The 19,404-nt window shown below is 45.9% G+C and overlaps 1 protein-coding gene across 1 annotated transcript in view; it reads right to left on the bottom strand.

Annotated features, from left to right (window-relative positions):
* Positions 1 to 1,311: 1,311 nt before the first annotated feature.
* The window catches only part of RNF216 (ring finger protein 216), a 161,587-nt gene continuing 143,494 nt past the window's right edge, over positions 1,312 to 19,404 (bottom strand). The window contains exons 16-17 of the mRNA XM_038762410.1: positions 7,010 to 7,079; positions 1,312 to 6,715 (exon numbers count right to left, since the gene is read on the bottom strand). Of these exons, the coding sequence (XP_038618338.1) occupies positions 6,396 to 6,715; positions 7,010 to 7,079 (390 nt within the window). The 3' untranslated portion in view covers positions 1,312 to 6,395. The remainder of the gene's footprint in view (positions 6,716 to 7,009; positions 7,080 to 19,404) is intronic.

Raw genomic sequence — 19,404 nt, 5'->3', positions numbered from 1 at the left:
CGATTAAACTACTCCAGCGCTTAGAACAGCATTTGACACACAGTAAGCACTTACCCATCTCTATATGTTGCCAACTTGTACTTCCCAAGCGCTTAGTACAGTGCTCTGTACACAGTAATCGCTCAATAAATACGATTGAATGAATGAATGAATGAACAAATACCATTAAAAAAATCAGTGCTTGGCTAAGCAAAGCTAATCTTTTGGGACTTTCCTGTCACTTGGGTATATGGGACAAGTCACCTGGAAGAATGATGGGTCTGGACACTGATTTTTCCAGCGTGAAAGACATGAAGGGATTCATGTCCCTCATGAAAGGATGAGGGACAAGAATCCTCATCCTGCAGGGCAAGGAAGGCCCCAGCAGGGAAGTGGAATGTAAGGAGCAGCCCATTTTTCCACTCCAAATGCTGATCTGGTGTTTGACTTCCCTTTCAGAGCAAGTGATAGAGGAGCCAGGCTCTTGTGTGTTGGACTGACAAATGGAAGAGGAAAGCCTAAAGGACAATGTAGGATTTTAATTTACCATTCCCAAAATCACAAAAACAGGTCAACAGTGTACACAGCGTTAAGTGAGGAATGTTGGAAAGCGGATTTTGACCCCTACAAAAGTTAGCAAACATCTTGCAAATCCCAAATGACACTGCTTTTCAACTGAGTTTGTCTTCCCATACTTTTACCTCCCTCTTTGAGTGGTCCATCTATTCGGCCCTTATTTTAAGTCCTGAGAACCCTGGAAATAAAGATTTCACAACTTGATGTCTCTTGCGACGAGCCAATCCAGTGTTTCTACAGGGCTGCTTTCAATCAAACTGCTTGAACTTTTCTGTCTTGTTTGGCTCGACAACACATTCCCCAGTTAAACCATGAAGGGGGCTCAGAAGAGGCCAAACATTTGGCCTCCAGTTGTCACCCATGCAGAAACAAGAATTGGAGTAAAGTTCATTTTACCTGATCTGTTTTCTCACATTCAGATGACAAAGGTAGGGAAATATATTCAGCTGGACTTGAATAAATCCTTCCTAGGTGCGGGAGGTCAACATTACCTAGTTTAGAGTAGTGGAACCGATTGATGAACTAAAATAATGAAAACATTTCAGATAGGTTCTTTTTAAACTCAAGGGTGGGAAATGTTTGGCTTAGTTACTTTACAGCTTTTCCAATCGCTCCCGTTTAGGTCTTGAAAAACCACGCTGCCTCAGATGCTTTTTGCTGTCATCTATAATCTGCTGGAGACACAATCTGCCAGCTCCCCAGAAATGCCAACCTAATTGTCCTTAGGGAAAATACACACAGTAAATGGGCAGAGTGCACAAAATTTTATTTACAAAAAATGCAAATTACATATTATACAGACTTTTTTTACACACAGAATAGTTTAAACATTAGAATAACAGGGTTTTTTTTTTTACTACCAGAAGGTAAAGAAAAATATTTTTTTTTAATAAACCACCTATTCATTTTCGGCTATTGTTATATAAAGTTGCAGGACATGCACAATTCTTTACAGTTTTTCAACATTTTGCTAAGTGCAAATACTAGATTCCTCTCTCCACCTTTAAGGCAAGTAAAAAGGGATTCTAATTAGGGAAGGGAGGAGCCTAGAGGCTCTGGGTGGGAAGGCCATTCCTATTATGCAGCTGCCTCTCTCTTTCTCTCTCACTTTCTCTACGGGGGCACAGACACCATTCGGTGGAATAAAGTTCCAAGAAGGTAAAAGGCAGAGTAGGATGTTATTGAAGGTGGATTATTATTTTGGCTTCATTTCTCAAGAGCTGGGCTAATCTCTTTCAATTTCCTGTCCTGTAGCCTGCACAGACTTTTTAGCAGATTCCCAATCTCTGCCTCTAAACAGTCACCCTCCGTAGAGGGAAAGGCAGGCTTTTCCAAGCAATGCAGAGCTCCTGTAGGGAAGATGAGCCTTCCTTCGGGAACTCCACTGGGCATCAGTGTCCAGAGTTCCCCACCACCTCCGATCGGAGCGGAAAAGGATTGCTTAAGCGGACTCGCTAGAAAGGCTTCAGTAGAAGTGACAAAGCAGAAGGCTTTGGAATCAGGGAGGAACCATGCAGCTCCCAGGTGTCTTGAGAGGTTATTAATCATCCCCTGAGATCAGTAAATGAAGGGGGAGGCCATTGTTTTTAGTAAATGTCAATATTTTATCACCTGTTCTCCAATTAGCATATAAGCACATCTAGAAAACTGTGGGATGGAGTTTGTGCCTCCAGTTGGGAGTTTACTCCCCCCAGCAGTATACTTCTATTCCTATTGGCTTTTGGACTGTCTTCTCTCAAAATAAAAATCTGAATTTTTTTCCATCTCATTCTCCAATTAAAATGGGCTTAATTAAAAAAAAAACTGACCGGCAGCAGGAGCGACACACCCTTCCATGAAACTTACATAGTACAGGGTTGAAGAGAGGAAGCAGAGAGAGTAATCTTCTTCCTGGTGGGTCTATGTCTTGAAATTTGCTGGCCCTGCACTCTGATGCCATGAATTAACCGTGGCATCTCCGGCGCTTCCACAAGCACACTCTGACATACAGGGGTTCAAATGACACGTTGCGCTTAATACTGGCCTTGGACAATCAGGTGCAGATCCTGCCAGGAGCACTATGGATTCAGGGGCCCGACTGAGCTCAGTTGATGGAAAATTTGTACGCTTTTAACCTGGGAGGGCAAGCTCGCTGCAAGAAATGCAATTTGATTACGGCTCCTCCCTCTGGTTTCTTTGCTGCCCCTCCTGGGATGGAGGGGGCTCTTAGGAAAATGTTTTTAATTGTTTACTGATTTCTTTTTCAAGGGGAATTGTGCTTTGCAAACAATTTGTGGCCCCCGAAGGTGCTCCTGTGATCCCCAATATATGCCTTCAGCTATCAGTAGAAGGTTTTCAAAAGGCACTGGTCATTAGGGTTACTACCCAACCGCAAGCCATCACATGACAATGCATGTCCCCTCAACGCCCACAGAAAGATGGAATTTATAAAGAATAAAAAATGATTGGGTCGGAGGAGGGGGACGGGCTCCACGGGAGACACACCAACGTTTGGAAAGGCAGTCCAAGCTTCCTCGGCCTCGGTGCTCCCCACCTTCCCGCCCCAGTCTCCCTTCCAACAAATCTCCCCCCCGACCCCACGATGGCCATCGCTTCCCTGCATTCAAGTCTCACCAAAACAGCGTACGGAAAAGCAGAAAGAACACCTCTTTGGAGAATCAAACATTTTTTTTTTCTTTTAATAAGCCGAAGGTTCAGAGGGTGGCAAACCTCAAACGCCCCCGATGTTTACGGCCAAACTGATTTCACTTTCACACCAGGTGGTCCATATTACCAACGTGGAAGTCAAATCCAGAGGAGAACTCAACCTATCGGGAGACTTTCCACAACTGTACCAATACAGCTTGCAACATAAAAGGCCTGTCCACGGTTCGATTTATTTCTTTTTTGGGTTTGGCATTAAATGCTGAAGTCTCCAGTCAGAGAAACCTTTTGTAAATCACACGGCTAGGTTCGCTAGGAACGACACTCGATAAAACGGGCAGTCAGGGTCTGCCTGCCCTCTCAAACACACACACAAGGCTAAACGTGAAGGATAAACGAGGAAAACAGATTCTTCCCTTCTCACACCCTGCTTCCCGCTAGGCCGAAGGGGGCCGCGGCCGAGCGACGGCGTGCGTGCGCACCACTGAACGCCTCCCATTCGTGGGTCAGCAGGAACTGGAAGTACAGCAAAGGGAGAAATCAGTTAACACGGCGGCACAGGTTGCTACTGTTAGACTACTGGGTGTAAAACACTTCCACCAGGGATGAAACGACCATTGCCAGGAAACTGGCGGAAGAGGTTCCAAGTTGAATTTCTGAGGCGGAGGAGATACGGCGGGGTCTGTGTGAGGAATCCTGGAGAAGAAGTTAAAAGTCCGCCTGTTTTACTCGGCAACCAGAAGCAGCAGACTTGTTTTCCTTGCTTCTGGGAAGGAGTCCTTATGGTTTCGTTGCTGAGAGGAAATGGAAAATAAAGGACTCTAATGCTCAGTCTTCTTTCCTGTCCCTCCTACAATACAGTGTATATATCAGCACGCTGGCCCACAGCTACTGATGGGGGGGAAAAAAAAATCTTATGTAATCGGGGTAAGGTGCAGATTCAATTAACCTGAATGAAGACCAGTGGAGCAGCATTCAGAAAGTCATTTCCATCCCTACACTGGGGTTTCTTTTCTATATAGATATTAAAACAAAACAAAACAAAACCTTAGCAGCAAAAGTTGTCAGATAGTTAATTACAAGGTTTTCCTCACCACAAAAACAACAACAGAAAACACCCTAAACCAGCACTGGACACAGTGGAAGAGTAAACAGGGTGCCAGTGGAGAGCCTTACTATATTCAGATGCCAACAAGTAGTCCCAACTGAACACGTGGAGAAACCTTACAATGTGGCTGGAGTTTAAGGGTTACCCATCCCGGGAGGTTTCCTGGGGAAGGGGGGAAGCTTTCCCTCCCTCCGTCCCCTACTCCTGCTGCAGCTGTCCTTTAGCAAGGCAGAAGCCAACCTGAGGACTCAGTCAAGACTGTCTCACTCAGTCTTTCTCTCGTCTGGCCTCCTTATGCCTTCAAGACGCCCGGGGATCGGAGGTTGTGAACTTTTTTACTCTTCCCCCCTTGAACTGCCTGATGCCCTAATAAAATCCAGACAAGGGCTTATTAGAACAACTAATTCCTGGGAGTGGGGTGGAGGTAGGGAGGGAGAAAGTGGGGAGAGGGAGAGAAAGGACTGGGGAGAGGAGTTATCATCCAATTGGGCAAAAGGGGACAAAATGTCTTTGGAAAAACTACCTTAGTGATAGCATACCCACTGCGGCGGAGGGAGGGGATAAAAAGAGAACCTCTTGGAGGAAATAGCATTGTTATCAAAAACTAAACGTCAGCTCAAATTCCAAGCTTCAGGAAATTACCGGGTGAAGTTTCACTTCAAGAGAGATAGAAACGTTTCTCCCTCTGCTTTCAAGAGGCAGCAGAGCCCATTTGTATTACTGCAGCCCTGGCTGGGCCAGTTTCTGGGCTCTGAACAGGGCTCCTCGGGCCTCTCCCTCAACTCTTGGATTAAACTGATGCCTGGCACCCCTTTAAGCCCACCTGGCTTACGGCACCTGAGTGCGTAGGGGGGCCAGGGAAGCCAGAGGGCACGCAACCAAATCACAATATGGCTCACTCTCAACCCAGGGGCGCTCGGCTCAGGCTGGGCAGGCCACTCCACTTCTGCACCCCGTTTGGAAGGGCGTGGCATTATGCCCTAGCAGAAAAGCTGGCTGGCTCCCTGACTAAAGTGAGCTGCCACATGCCCTCCGAGGAAACCTGGTTCCATTCTGCTCAGCCCCAAGAGCGAACCCTTCCTGCCTAGGACAGAGGATTTTGGAAAACCCGTGAAAGGCACAGTTGTGTTTTAGTTTCCTTAATTACCACTGGTCACCACCAGACTCAAACCGGAGGCAAACATTTCTCTGCATATTCTAGCAGCAGGAGCCAATGGAAGAGCCTAAACAAAAACTACTGTTGCACTGATGAACCACTTAATCCCTCAGACTTATGCACAATCGACAAATCTCTCACCTCCAGTCCTTAGGCTCAGAAATGTCATTTTAAAGGAAAGACTTAATAAGACGACTCCTTCCATGGTTCGGTTCGCTCCGGTGACAGATCCAGCCGGGTACTCAGTCTACTAAGCAATGTAGTTTCCCATTCCTAGTATCTCAGCTATTCTGTGGGGGGCAGTTTTTGCAGACTTATGGAATACTCTCCATGCAGATGTTAGGAGCTGGATTTTTGCCTCCCCTTCCTTCCCAACATCCTCTAGCCCAGAGAAAAACGCAGCCAAATCCTATTATTGATATCCAACGATCCCAGGCTCTTCCTTCCTTTCCAGCTGCATCCTCTTATGGACGGGGGCTGGCAATGTCTCTGGAAGGCAGGACCGTTTGGCTCAGGCAGGGGCATCCTGCTGCATTTTTCCCTGTTGATTGGCTGGCTCCCTGCCCATCTTCCCCTTCCCTCCCCCCATCCCCCCTGGAAAAAATGAGTTGGAGAACTCTGAGCGAGCCCTGTGGGGAGGCAGCACCCAGCGTGGCGGCTCTAGACATAAACCTAATTCCCAGATGCTCGGCAGGGAGTTACCATCTTCGGGAAAAACCGGAAAGAAATCTGAACCAGACTTTGTGTCAAACTCCAAATTAATAATTAGAGTGGAAAGATGTCTCAGATTCAGCTCCCTGGCATGATGTTCCCTGTCAACTGATTGGAATGATGGGGGCAGGGGGGACAGGGAAGGGGCGGGGGGAGCGGGGAAGCTGCAAAGGGAAGTTTTCTCCTTGCAGAATCCCCCGCTACAGGTAGTTACTACATCCATCAGAACCGATGCCGAGGCTGAGGACCAAAGTGCATAGGTAAATTGTGCTCCAGTGGGATGTTGATCGGGGGGAATTCATAGTTCACCCGCATGTTCGGCAGGGGAGGGACGTAGGGAGCAGGGATAGGCCCCATGTTGAGGTGAAGGTTGTTGAATATGGGGCGGACAGGAGGCAGAGGGAAGGGTGGGTGAACAAAAGGATAGGGGGGGATCCTGGGATGGTGAAGATTATGTGGGACGGGTCTTGGGATGCCTTCCATTCTCTGGATTTTTTCAGGTGGTTTCTCCACAGGAGGACCGATTCGCTTGAAGCTGCTTTCTGCAAAGAAAAGGGGACAAAATGTAAAACCCCTAGATCTGAAGGGGACCTACTTCACTCGGGGAATCGGGAACACCTAAAAAATTTTCCACCATGCCCTACGGGCACAGTTCATCCATCGGCATTCCCATTCAGGCACCATAAGTAAATATACTCGCAGGGCTAACCTCGCCTGAAACTCCAGTCCACAGACTGCTCCAACAAGCAGCCAGATTCAATGTCTGTTCCTGCCCGCTTCCTCCACAATTCTCCCCCAGTTCTTTACCAGGGAAGAAGCGAGATCCAAGAACTTGCCTCCATTTTTTTTCTTCTGTTCCTCTTCGGCCTCCTTCTGAATTTCCTGGATTATCTTCTCGTCATCTTCCTAAGTAAGCAGAAATCATGATTGACAACCTCATAAGCAATCTTAATGGTGATCAATGCCCGTTTGACTATGCTCTGGCACTCAGTTAGTACAAAAGAACTTGCTGTCCTAAGAATGGAATTACAACCAGAATTCAACAGAACAGTGGTACCTTGCAGCTTTTCAGAATTCACTCATCATACTTCGGAATCCTCTTCCATTTGTTCAGAAAACCGATGTCGACTACTCATAGCACCACAGAAACAATATATACTACTGTGCAGGTAAAAGCTACCTGCAAACAGCCTTATTAATGAACAATATAACTGCCAGACTCATTTTCAGGCTCGGCAACCGTAATGTACGTGAAGAACAGAGCATTCACTACTGGACTTTTAGCTATCAAGTTGAGCTGAAGTTCAAAACTAGAGTTCCACAGTACGCAGTCTTCCCTTCTGAAAATCCAGTCAAATTTTTAAAGAACCCTCACTACAGGGAAATCTAGTGTTTCCATTATATTAATGCTGGCAAAAGCCAGAGTGTTCAGAAACTGGAACTGGCAATGCCAAAGCATTACTCTTTCAAAGAACAACTAGGCAGAAGCAGGGGAATGGCAGTGGCTTGACTCTGAAACCCTGCTTCTTCCTTAGCCCTGTAATCCACCTCTAGAATCTGCACCCTGGCCTGGTACCCAGGGCATTTGCTTTGTCTACTGGGCAGAGGTAATCCAGCCCAGTGAACGGGAAACCTATGCAAAGCTCCGCAGGAGTCCAAATAATTTCCCAGACATGAAAATGGGCAAGGACATTCTCTTGTGGTCTAATGGGTTTGCATGGATTTAAAAATATGTCCACCTTGTCAGTTCTTCACAAATCTAACTGGGCAGTAGGCATAGGGCGTGGCCGTCTGAAAAATGACCCTTTTCAACTCTTTATTCCCGTTCATTTAACAAGTGTGAAGCTCCCTGTTGCCACATACGTGGAAGATTATCGTTACATTTCCAGGGCCCTGGACAGTGGTACTAGATCTAAATCCACTTCTCAGAGCCATGAAATAAGAGGCTTACAGGTTGCTTTTTTGGCTGGACCAGTGTTAAACATTAGCTTGGCACAACACAGTCTATGTAACTCTTCTATACAACTGAAAAGCTGTTAAGCTTTTAAAAGACATTCATTTCTTAAATATTTATGCTTTAGAGTTTTCAGCTCAACAGTTGAGTCTAACATTACTTAAGCCCCAGCTTTGCAGAAGCTTAGCTGCAATAAGGCCAGAGAGATATTAACATTTGTTGAGCAGCAACAACTCACTAGCTGCCGAAAAGAACTTACCTAGGTCTTGCGGATCGAAGGACTTTCAACAACTTAAAAAACTTATTTTGGTGAACACGGTACCCGTAATCGGGATCGAGGCTATTTCCGGTGAATGAAAAGGTCCAAATTGGTTTGGATCCCAGGCAAGAGTGTGTGACCATTTCTGTTCCGTTATCCCGAATTTCCTTTTGATGATCTGAACCAGCCTCAGTTTGGTTTCCTGGTCGTTTGGTTCACTGACATTTAGATGATCAGTATTTTCCCAAATACACCCTATTTCTCCTAGAACGTAGGGTTGCGCTCGTGCCAGAGCCCGCACTGAGCAGAACTCAGGGCATGATGCTCCGGGTGTCTGGTACCTTGCAAGGGCACACCACTGATTCTTTCAAAAGCATCACGGCTTAGTGGATAGAGCACGGGCCTGGGAATCAAAAGGACCTGGGTTCTAATCCTAGCTTGCCACTTTTCTGCTGTGTGACCCCGGGCACTTATCCGTGGTTCAGTTCCCTCATCCCTAAAACAGGGATTAAGGTTGTGAGCGCCATGTGGGACAAGGACAGTAGCCAACCCAATTTGATTGTATCCACCATATGCCTGGAACATAGTAAGTGCTTCACAAATACCACAATTATCATTATTATTACTTCAAAACCCGGTTGGGCTATGTCTTCTTGTCAGAAGAATGTTCTCTAATTCCCTCCCTCTAGCCAAAATGCATAGTGAGAACATGTGCTATGGTAGGGTAATAATTATAAGAACTGAATATACAGGGAAAAGAAAGGAGAGAGACAAGTTAGGGGCCTAAGGATGTTTTACATTCTGTGCCCTGAGGCCCTTTGTATGTATTTATTACTCTATTTATTTCTTTATTTTACTTGTACATAGTTATTCTATTTATTTTATTTTGTTAATATGTTTTGTTTTGTTCCCTGTCTCCCCCTTCTAGACTGTGAGCCCACTGTTGGGTAGGGACCGTCTCTATATGTTGCGTGGGGACCGTCTCTATATGTTGCCAACTTGTACTTCCCAAGCGCTTAGTACAGTGCTCTGCACACAGTAAGCACTCAATAAATACGACTGATTGAACGAATGAATAGAAGCTTTAATTCTATTTGTTCTGATGATTTTGACCCCTGTCTCCATGTTTTGTTTCGTTGTCTGTCTCCCCCTTCTAGACTGTGAGCCTGTTGTTGGGTAGGGACCGTCTGTCTCTATATGTTGCCGACTTGTACATCCCAAGCGCTTAGTACAGTGCTCTGCACACAGTAAGCGCTCAATAAATACAACTGAATGAATGAATGAATGCAGAAGGAAAGCAGTGCACGTGCTGGTGTCCAGCTCAGCAAAGGTGGTCACATAGTCAGGAGACCTTGGGAAGATGAGAAAAAATGGCCCTAAGGGAAGCAGTAAATTCATATTAACAAATTAACAAATAACAAAAATTGAGAAGCATTGAAGCCCTAATGGATAGACCACAGGCCGGGAGTCAGAAGGACCTGGGTTCTAATTCCAGTTCCACCACTTGTCTGCTGTGTGACCTCATGCAAGTCACTTAACTTCTCTGGGCCTCAGTTACCTCATCAGTAAAATGGGGATTAAGACTGTGAGTCCCAAGTGGGACAGGGACTATGTTCAACCTGATTAGCTTGTATCTACCCCACTGCTTCGAATAGATACCGCACAAAAATTAAACAGAAAGAAACACTAAGCAACTGACAAGTCTCCTTAGCCTTGGTGTAGGAATAGAAAAATCACTTAATTGGATTATTCCAAGATCCATTAATCAAGTTACGGAGGTGGGGTGGGGAGGGGGATGGGGTGCACATTGGTGTTTTTCTCTCCAACACGAAAATGTCACACCCTGGTTGAGAATTCAGGAGATATTTCAGTGATTGTCTCATGTCTATGACTATCATGTCTAGTAATTCAAGCAGTTATCCTGGTGGAAAGGTAGAATAAACAAATCCTGAAGGTTCTTTCTCATTTGACTTTAATTGCGGGTTTGGTTAAAAAAAAAAACAACCCAAAAAAACTCCGTCATGGCATTGTGTTTCTACTTTCTTGATATTACCGTGTCATACGGAAATATTGCCAACAAACACAATCAGAAGACCAGCCACTTTTCTTCAGCGGTAGTCTTGGATGGTCACAGGGTGTGTCTCCCAGGATAATTTAAGTGCAAGGGAAGGAAAAACTTTCTCCTCTTTGTAGGGGGTTTTAGTCAAACAGCCAGGCACTGCTGAGACACATGATGGACTAATGATATTCTCATCTTCCTCCTGAGAGACCAGTTGTTCCTGTTGAAAATTCTTTAGCAAATAAACTGAAGTCTATATTTCCTAAAGAGGGTTTTAGCCACTTGCATGCTTGGTGTTATAGGGTTCTAATCTGACAGATCAACATGCTCGAAGGGTTGCTGATTTGCCATTTCAAAGTTATTTTTGGAGGATGGGAGAATAAGCTCTGCTGTCTTGGGAAATTTGTGTACTTTGATCATTTCTCTGCATCTGCAGTTAAATGGTAGGCCATTTTTCTCAAACTTTTTTTTTTGTGCTGCTTCCCTGGGTTCTTAATTATAGTCTATATTTCACCAAAAAAATGACAGAGCTCAAAACTGCTTTGCAGAATAATTTTAGCATAAATCATAGACGGGTTTCTAATTATTTGGACTATGGGTTTTCAATTTTCCCCCACTGACTCACAGGCACTTTTAGCAAGGGATGAATCTCAAAAGGTTTTTCTCTGCAATGTAGAAGGCTGGCCAACGTTTTATGTCCTTATATGAACAGCTCATGATTTTCACTACTATGGATTTCGAGTAAGTAAAGGGAGCCCTGAGGTCAGCTCTCTTCTTGGCATTTTATGAACACTGTCACAGAACAAGGTTAGAAATTTGATACAGGCAGCCAAACTTTAGGGACTTAGAGCATTTTCTTCCATTTTTACAAACCCACGGCTCTACACCGGGCACCAGCCGGTAGTGTATTGGTAGGGAAACAGCATGGCTTAGTGGAAAGGGCACAGGCCTCAGAGTCAGAGGACCTGGGTTTGAATCCTGGCTCAGTCAATCGCTTGTTGTGTGACCTTGAGCAAGTCACTTAACTGCTTTGTTCCTCATCTTTAAAATGGGGATTAAACCCTCCTCCTTCCAATTTAGACTGTTGTGGGACAGGGACTTTATCCACCCTAGTGTTTAGAACAGTGCTTGACACATAGCAAGAGCTTAATAGTATAAAAAAGCATGCTCCAATCAGTTTCCCCAATTTGCCCCAAAGCAAAACAGAAGACAGACCTAAGCCTCCCGAGTCCTGCCCTCCCCACTCTTTTGCATCCTAAGAGAGCGGGGCAATGGAAGATGAGCAAACCACTGCTGTTGCCTTGCTGCTCCAATGGGATCCTCTAACCTCCTTACGAGTCAGAAACTTCCCTCTGTCTACTGAAGAGGACTGGTGAGAGACAGCAAAAAGTTTCCTGCCTCCCCTTCATCTCCTATCCCCGACCTTCATTTCTTTGGTCAAGTGTCACCTAAATATGGCTTTGGGATCCATAGTCCTCTAGTCCCTGCAAACCATTCTGGAAGTCTTCAGTACTCACATTTTTTTTTAATGGTATTTGTTAAGCCCTTATTATGTGCCAGCCACTTTACTAAGGGCTGGGGTAGATACAAGTTAATCAGGTTGGACACAGTCATCACCATCATCATCAATCGCATTTATTGAGTGCTTACTATGTGCAGAGCACTGTACTAAGCGCTTGGGAAGTACAAATTGGCAACGTATAGAGGCAGTCCCTACCCAACAGTGGGCTCACAGTCTAAAAGGGGGAGACAGAGAACAAAACCAAACATACTAACAAAATAAAATAGAATAGATATGTACAAGTAAAATAAATAAATAGATAAATAGGGTAATAAATATGTACAAACATATATACATATATACAGGTGCTGTGGGGAAGGGAAGGAGGTAAGATGGGGGGGATGGAGAGGGGGACGAGGGGGAGAGGAAGGAAGGGGCTCAGTCTCCTGGAGGAGGTAAGCTCTCAGCAGGGCCTTGAAGGGAGGAAGGGAGCTAGCTTGGTGGAGGGGCAGAGGGAGGGCATTCCAGGCCCGGGGGATGACGTGGGCCGGGGGTCGATGGCGGGACAGGTGAGAACGAGGTACGGTGAGGAGATTAGCGGCGGAGGAGCGGAGGGTGCGGACTGGGCCGGAGAAGGAGAGAAGGGAGGTGAGGTAGGAGGGGGCGAGGGGATGGAGAGCCTTGAAGCCCAGGGTGAGGAGTTTCTGCCTGATGTGCAGATTGATTGGTAGCCACTGGAGATTTTTGAGGAGGGCAGTAACATGCCCAGAGCGTTTCTGGACAAAGATAATCCGGGCAGCAGCATGAAGTATGGATTGAAGTGGAGAGAGACACGAGGATGGGAGATCAGAGAGAAGGCTGGTGCGGTAGTCCAGACGGGATAGGATGAGAGCTTGAATGAGCAGGGTAGCGGTTGGGATGGAGAGGAAAGGGCGGATCTTGGCAATGTTGCGGAGCTGAGACCGGCAGGTTTTGGTGACGGCTTGGATGTGAGGGGTGAATGAGAGAGCGGAGTTGAGGATGACACCAAGTCCATATCCCACATGGGGTTTGAGGGGTTGGTGTGGGACACAGACTTTATAGTCTTGATCCTGATTTTGCAGATGAGGAAACTGAGGTCCAGAAAAGTGAGGTGACTTGCTCAAGGTCACACACAGCAGAGAAGTGGAGGAGTTGGGATTAGAACCTAAGTCCTTCTGACATTCAGGCCCGAGCTCTATCTATTCACTAGACCACTCTGCTTCTCTTTCCTAATCTCCCCAAACCTGAAAATTGTTTTTTTGGTCCTCTCTGCTGCCATCACATCTACATGCATTCTCCTCCTTCCCAGTTATCTCCCAAAGACTGAAGACTTCCAAATAGACATCCACAATCCTGATCTCTCACCTGCTTTACAATCATGCTCTTTTCTTGCCTCTGGGACACACCCAGTTGGATGGCTCACATGCAGTAAAGGCAGTATAATAATAATGATGGTATTTGTTAAGCCACTGTGTATGTGCCAAGCACTGTTCTAAGCACTGGGGTAGATACAAGGCAATCAGGTTGGATACAGTACCTGTCCCACATGGGGCTCACAGTCTCAATCCCCATTTTACAAATGAGGGAACTGAGGCACAGAAGTGAAGCAACTTGCCCAAGTTCTCACAGCAGACAAGAGGCGGAGTTGCTATTAGAATAATAATAATGATGGTATTTGTTAAGCGCTTACTATATGCCAAGCACTGTTCTAAGTGCTGGGATAGATACAAGGTTATGAGTTTGTCCCACATGGGGCTCACAGCTTTAATCTCCATTTTACAGATGAGGTAACTGAGGCCCAGAGAAGTGAAGTGACTTGCTCAAAGTCACCCAGCTGACAAGTGGCGGAGCCGGGATTAGAACCCACGACCTCTGACTCCCAAGTCTGTGTTCTTGTCCTAGGCCGTGCTGCTTCCCTTATGCCTACGCTCGACACTGAACTCTCTGTCTCCCTCATAAGCATAAGTCTTCCTCTTTAACTTCCCACCACTGTCGACAACTCCCCGTTCCTGAAGTTCTCAACTTCAACATCATTTTTTACGTCTCTCAGTTACTTCCTCCAAGAGGCATTCCCTTATTAGTCCCCTAACTTTTCTGGCCAAGCTGCACTCTGAGCAAGCTTTGAATTCATAATGAATAATTTCCATCTCTCTCACTCAACTTATATATTCAGTCTCAGCGTGGCTCAGTGGAAAGAGCACGGGCTTTGGAGTCAGAGGTCGTGGGTTCGAATCCCGACTCCGCCACAAGTCTGCTGTGTGACCTTGGGCAAGTCACTTAACTTCTCTGAGCCTCAGTTCCCTCATCTGTAAAAATGGGGATTAAGACTGTGAGCCCTACGTGGGGCAACTTGATCACACTGTATCCCCCCCAGCGCTTAGAACAGTGCTTTGCACATAGTAAGCACTTAACAAATGCAAAAAAAAATATCTGTCCCCAAATCCAAGTGGTTCTATCTTCACGTCTCTAAAATCTGCCCTTTACTGGCCATCCATAGTGCTACTATGTTAATCCAAACATTTATTCTATCCCATCCTGATTACCGCATCAGCTTCAACACTGACCTCCCCTGTCTCCTGTCTCTCCCCACTCCAGCCCATACTTCACCCTGCTGCCCAGATCATTTTTCTAAAATAACATGAAGTCCAAGTTCCCCCACTCCTCAAGAACTTCTGGGGGTTGCCCATCCTCTTCTGCATCCAACAGAATCTCCTCACCATTTTTAAATCGTGTCTGTTAAGCCTTTACCATTTGCAAAAAAAAACTGGGGGAGGCACAAGTTAATTAGGACGGGCCCAGTCCCTGTCCCGCAAGGGACTCGCCGTCTAAGAGGGAGAATGGCCATTTAATGGCTGAAGAAACTGAAGCACAGAAGTTCAGTGACTTGCCCAAGGTCACACAGTTGGCAAAGCCGGGATTAGAACCCAGGTCTTCGGACTCTCAGGCTCATGCTCTTTTCACTCTTTTCTCCCCCTTCTAGACTGTAAGCCCTTTGTTGGGTAGGGACTGTCTCTATGTGTTGCCGACTTGTACTTCTCAAGCGCTTAGTACAGTGCTCTGCACACAGTAAGCGCTCAATAAATACGATTGATTGATCGATTCACTAGACCACGCTGCCTTTCAAAAAAGTATTCAATCACCCCACCCCTACCTATATCAGCTCGGTGATTTTCTACTGCAATGCAGCCCGCACACTTAGCTCCTCTAAAACCAATCTACTCGCTGTACCTTGGCCTCGTCTATATCGCTACCAACCCCTCGCCCACATCCTCCCTTTAGTCAGGAACTCCATCCCCTTTCATAAGCGACAGACCACCACTCTCCCCACCTTCGAAGCTTTATTAAAATCAAATCTTCTCCGAGAGGCCTTCCCCGTCTAAGTCCTCATTTTTCCTACTCCCTCTCTTTACTGCATCGTCCTTCCACTTGGATTTGGACTCTTAAAGCACTTGATATTCACCCCACCCTCAGCCACACAGCACTTATGAACATATTTATCATTTATTTTAATGTCTGCCTCCTCCTTTAGACCGTAAGTTCTCAGTGGGCAGGGAATATGTCTACCACCTCGGTTGCATCCTACAGGAAGTGCTCAATAAACATGATTATTTGGCAATTTCTATCCACGTGTCCCCCCCCGCTGGAATTCAAACTTCTGTATCTTCTTTTTTATGGTATTTGTTAAGCGCTTAGTATGTGTCACTGTTTTAAGTGCTGAGGTAGATACAAGTTAATCAGGCTGGACATAGTCCATGTCCCACATAGGGCTCAGTCTTAATCCCCATTTTACAGATGAGGAAACTGAGGTACAGAGAAGTGATGTGACTTGCTCAAGGTCACACAGCAAACAGGTGGTGAAGCTGGGATTAGAACCCAGGCCCTTCTGACTCCTGGGCCCATGCTCTATCCACTAGGCCACAATGCTTCTCTACTTTCATTGTATATTTCCAAGTGATGTGTACTTCCAGAGTTCTGCATAGAGCAGGCATTTAATATAAATACTTTGATGGTGCTGATGAGGAAGACGGAGAAATGAGCAAAGAAACGTACTCTTCATAAACAAGAAGAGGTAGGTGCTTAGATGAGAAATGGAAGTCTGAAAAGGAGCCTGGTTCTATTTCGGTAACTTGGTCTAAAACAGTTCACCCAGTAGAGTAAGAACTGCCTCTGAAAACATCTATCACCTGGGCCTTAGCTAGGAATAGCTGCTGTTTTCATTTATACTTTTAGCAAGAGGTGGTTAAGGTAACACCCACAGATGGTGAAGGTAACACCCACGGACTGCTCGCCCGAACACATTAAGAGCGGTACGTTTCCTTGCCCCAAATTCTCACCTCGAACCCTATTCTTGCCCCAAATGCCAAAAGTTTCTACTGAGTCACTTACCAACCAAATCCCCAAATGCTGCTGACTTGTACTACTTTCCTATACACTGTGGTTTTCTGCGGCCCCGTAGATGGAAATCACAGCATGGCCGGGCCCGCAATCTTTTCTTGGACGTTTACCAAGTCCGCCCTGTTGCAAGTTCTTTCAGACTGTGAGCCCACCTTTTAGACTGTGAGCCCACTGTTGGGTAGGGACTGTCTCTATATGTTGCCAATTTGTACTTCCCAAGCGCTTAGTACAGTGCTCTGCACATAGTAAGCACTCAATAAATACGATTGATGATGATGAAGTTCCACCATGATGCTAGGGTCTCGGAACAATGCCCTCAAAATGGCAACTTGCTGAGCCAGGCCATAAGTCCCACGAGTGGGCTACTTCTGGCAAAGGCTCAGATGTGCACGGGGGCTTCAGAAGCTCATTCTGGCTCTACAAGTATTCTGCAATCGACACTACGGCCAGACACCTCATTCGATTCTAGGGCCACCTTGGAGATTCAGGGATAAGGGGGCACTCGGTAGCCCAGGTGGGTCCTGAAATAATAACAGTGGCATTTGTTAAGTGCTTACCATGTGCCACGCACTATACTAAGCGCTGGGGTAGATACAAGATAATCAGGGTGGACATAATCCCTTTCGCGCACGGGGCTCATAGTTTTAATCCTTATTTTACAAATGAGGAAAGCGGGGCCCACGGAAATAAAGTGACTTGCCCAAGATCACACAGAAGACAAGCGGCCGATCCGGGATGATCATAATAATCAATCAATCAATCAATCGTATTTATTGAGCACTTACTGTATGCAGAGCACTGTACTAAGTGCTTGGGAAGTACAAGTTGGCAACATATACAGACGGTCCCTGCCCAACAGTGGGCTCACAGTCTAGAAGGTGGAGACAGAGAACAAAACAAAACATATTAACAAAATAAAATAAATAGATCTGTACAAAATAGAGTAATAAATATGTACAAACATCTATATATATATACAGGTGCTGTGGGGAAGGGAAGGAGGTAAGGTGGGGGGGACGGAGAGGGGGAGAGGAAGGAGAGGGCTCGGTCATGGCCTTGGTTAAACATTTACTATGTGCAAGGCACTGTACTAAGCACTGGGGTGAATACAAGGAATCTGACTGGACACAGTCCCTGTCCCACCTGGGGCTCATGGTCTTAACTCCCCTTTTATAGATGAAGTAACTGAGTCCCAGACAAGTGAAGTGACTTGCCCGAGGTCACACGGCAGACAAGTGGCAGAGCCGGGATTAGAACCCAGGTCCTCTGTCTCCCAGGCCCATGCTCTATCCACTAGACCACACCGCTTCTCTGGAGGTCTCTCCTGAAGCCCCGTCGACTGGGGATGACACCAGTCTGAGTGGGCACCGAACTTCCTGGGTTGAAGCAAGCAGATAAAATCTTTCCAAGTCGGCAGCAGCCCCACTCTTTGGTTTGGACTTCTGGGAGTAGGAGACCTGATTTTGGGACCCTGTGCCCCTGTTACATTCAGCACATAATTGGATATGATTTAAAATAGGATAAAAATGGATTCTAATAATAATGATTATGGTATTTATTAAGCACTTGCTATGCACCAAGCACTGTTCTAAGCGCTGGGGTAGATACAGGGTAATCAGGTTGTCCTACACGGGCCTCACAGTTTTAATCCCCATTTTACATTTTAGATGAGGTAACTGAGGCACAGAGAAGTGAAGTGACTTGCCCAAGGCCACACAGCAGACAAGTGGCGGAGCTGGGATTAGAACCCTCCTTCTACTTCTACCCATTAGACTCCTCTAAAGGCCATCTCTTTAGTTTATTCCTTTATGAAGATAAACTGGAGTCACAGAGTCAAAGAATGCATCAAAGGCAGAGCACACACTAGAACTAAGGATTTAGCTTGATTCCCCCAAATTTCCTAGTGACTTGAGTAAGAGAAAAAGAGGGAGGGGGCAGCAGTCATTCCTGGCCCTATCTGATCATTTTTCTCTTACTGGCAAGGGGATCATGAGGAAATGGGCTGGTGTGGTACCCTGACATCTAGCAACTGCTGACACAATACCTGTGAAACAGCTGAAATACTCTACATTTTAAAGGAATACATGAAAGGAAAGAGATTCACCGCCAGCACAGGGCCATTCATCTGACTGAGAGAACTAGATGAGTCACTGAATTACATGTGCAGTGATGAGGACAAAAGAACAAAGAAGGCGGCTGTGATGTGTTCTGACCAGCTTTTTGATGTAGCAAAGCGCTTCAGATATAAAGAAATGAGCTGGTTGCATCTTAACAGGCGGGCTTTATTTCCTTTTGCTGGAGGCCTTTTACCTCAGCAGGCTGCAGAAAGAAATGAGAGGCACAGAAAAGATGAGACAAGTTTACTTTGGCTTAGGACTCCCTTTTGAACAGGATAAAGGAGGGGCAGGAGAAAGGATGGGGCTTTTAGAGGAAACACCACTGCAATGGGTGGGGGGAGATAGTGGAGTTGAACATATAAAGGAAAGAAAAATCCATATTATAAAATTCTTAATTTTCCACCTTAAAACTAGCCCTAGAAACGCCTGACATGCGGCCAGAATCTGGACAAAAGGAAATGAAGGAAGAGAAACTGTAAAGTGGAAGAAAGGCAGAAAAAGAGGATCAACAAATAATCTGCTGAAGCTCACCAGTCGCAGGCTTAGGGTTCCCAAATTAGATCTTATTTTGCTTGGCATAAAAACATCATTGCTGCAACACTCCAGTGTACTGTTTCATCTACAGTTTTCTCTGGCATCTCTAATAATTAGTGTCATCAGCACAAACCTCTTACACAGATAAACGGACAATCTTTTTAAAAACTTTTCTTTAGGTTGGGGAGGGAGAGAGGGGCATTAAAAGAGGGCTTCTGGAGTCCCAGATCGGGATTCGATTCAGTCCCAAATCAAGATTCAATTGCTTCTTCCTTTGCTGTGATTTGACTGCGTATGGGGGGCGGGGGCGGGGGGGGGTGGCGAATGGAGGGGAGGGTGTATTTGTTCTCCATATTATGTGCGCCCACAGCCGTTACTAATAAACTTGCAA

The sequence above is a fragment of the Tachyglossus aculeatus genome, chromosome 21 (assembly GCF_015852505.1).
Source record: "Tachyglossus aculeatus isolate mTacAcu1 chromosome 21, mTacAcu1.pri, whole genome shotgun sequence".
In the NCBI taxonomy this organism is placed as follows: Eukaryota; Metazoa; Chordata; class Mammalia; order Monotremata; family Tachyglossidae; genus Tachyglossus; species Tachyglossus aculeatus.
This window is presented reverse-complemented; position numbering and strand designations above follow the sequence as displayed.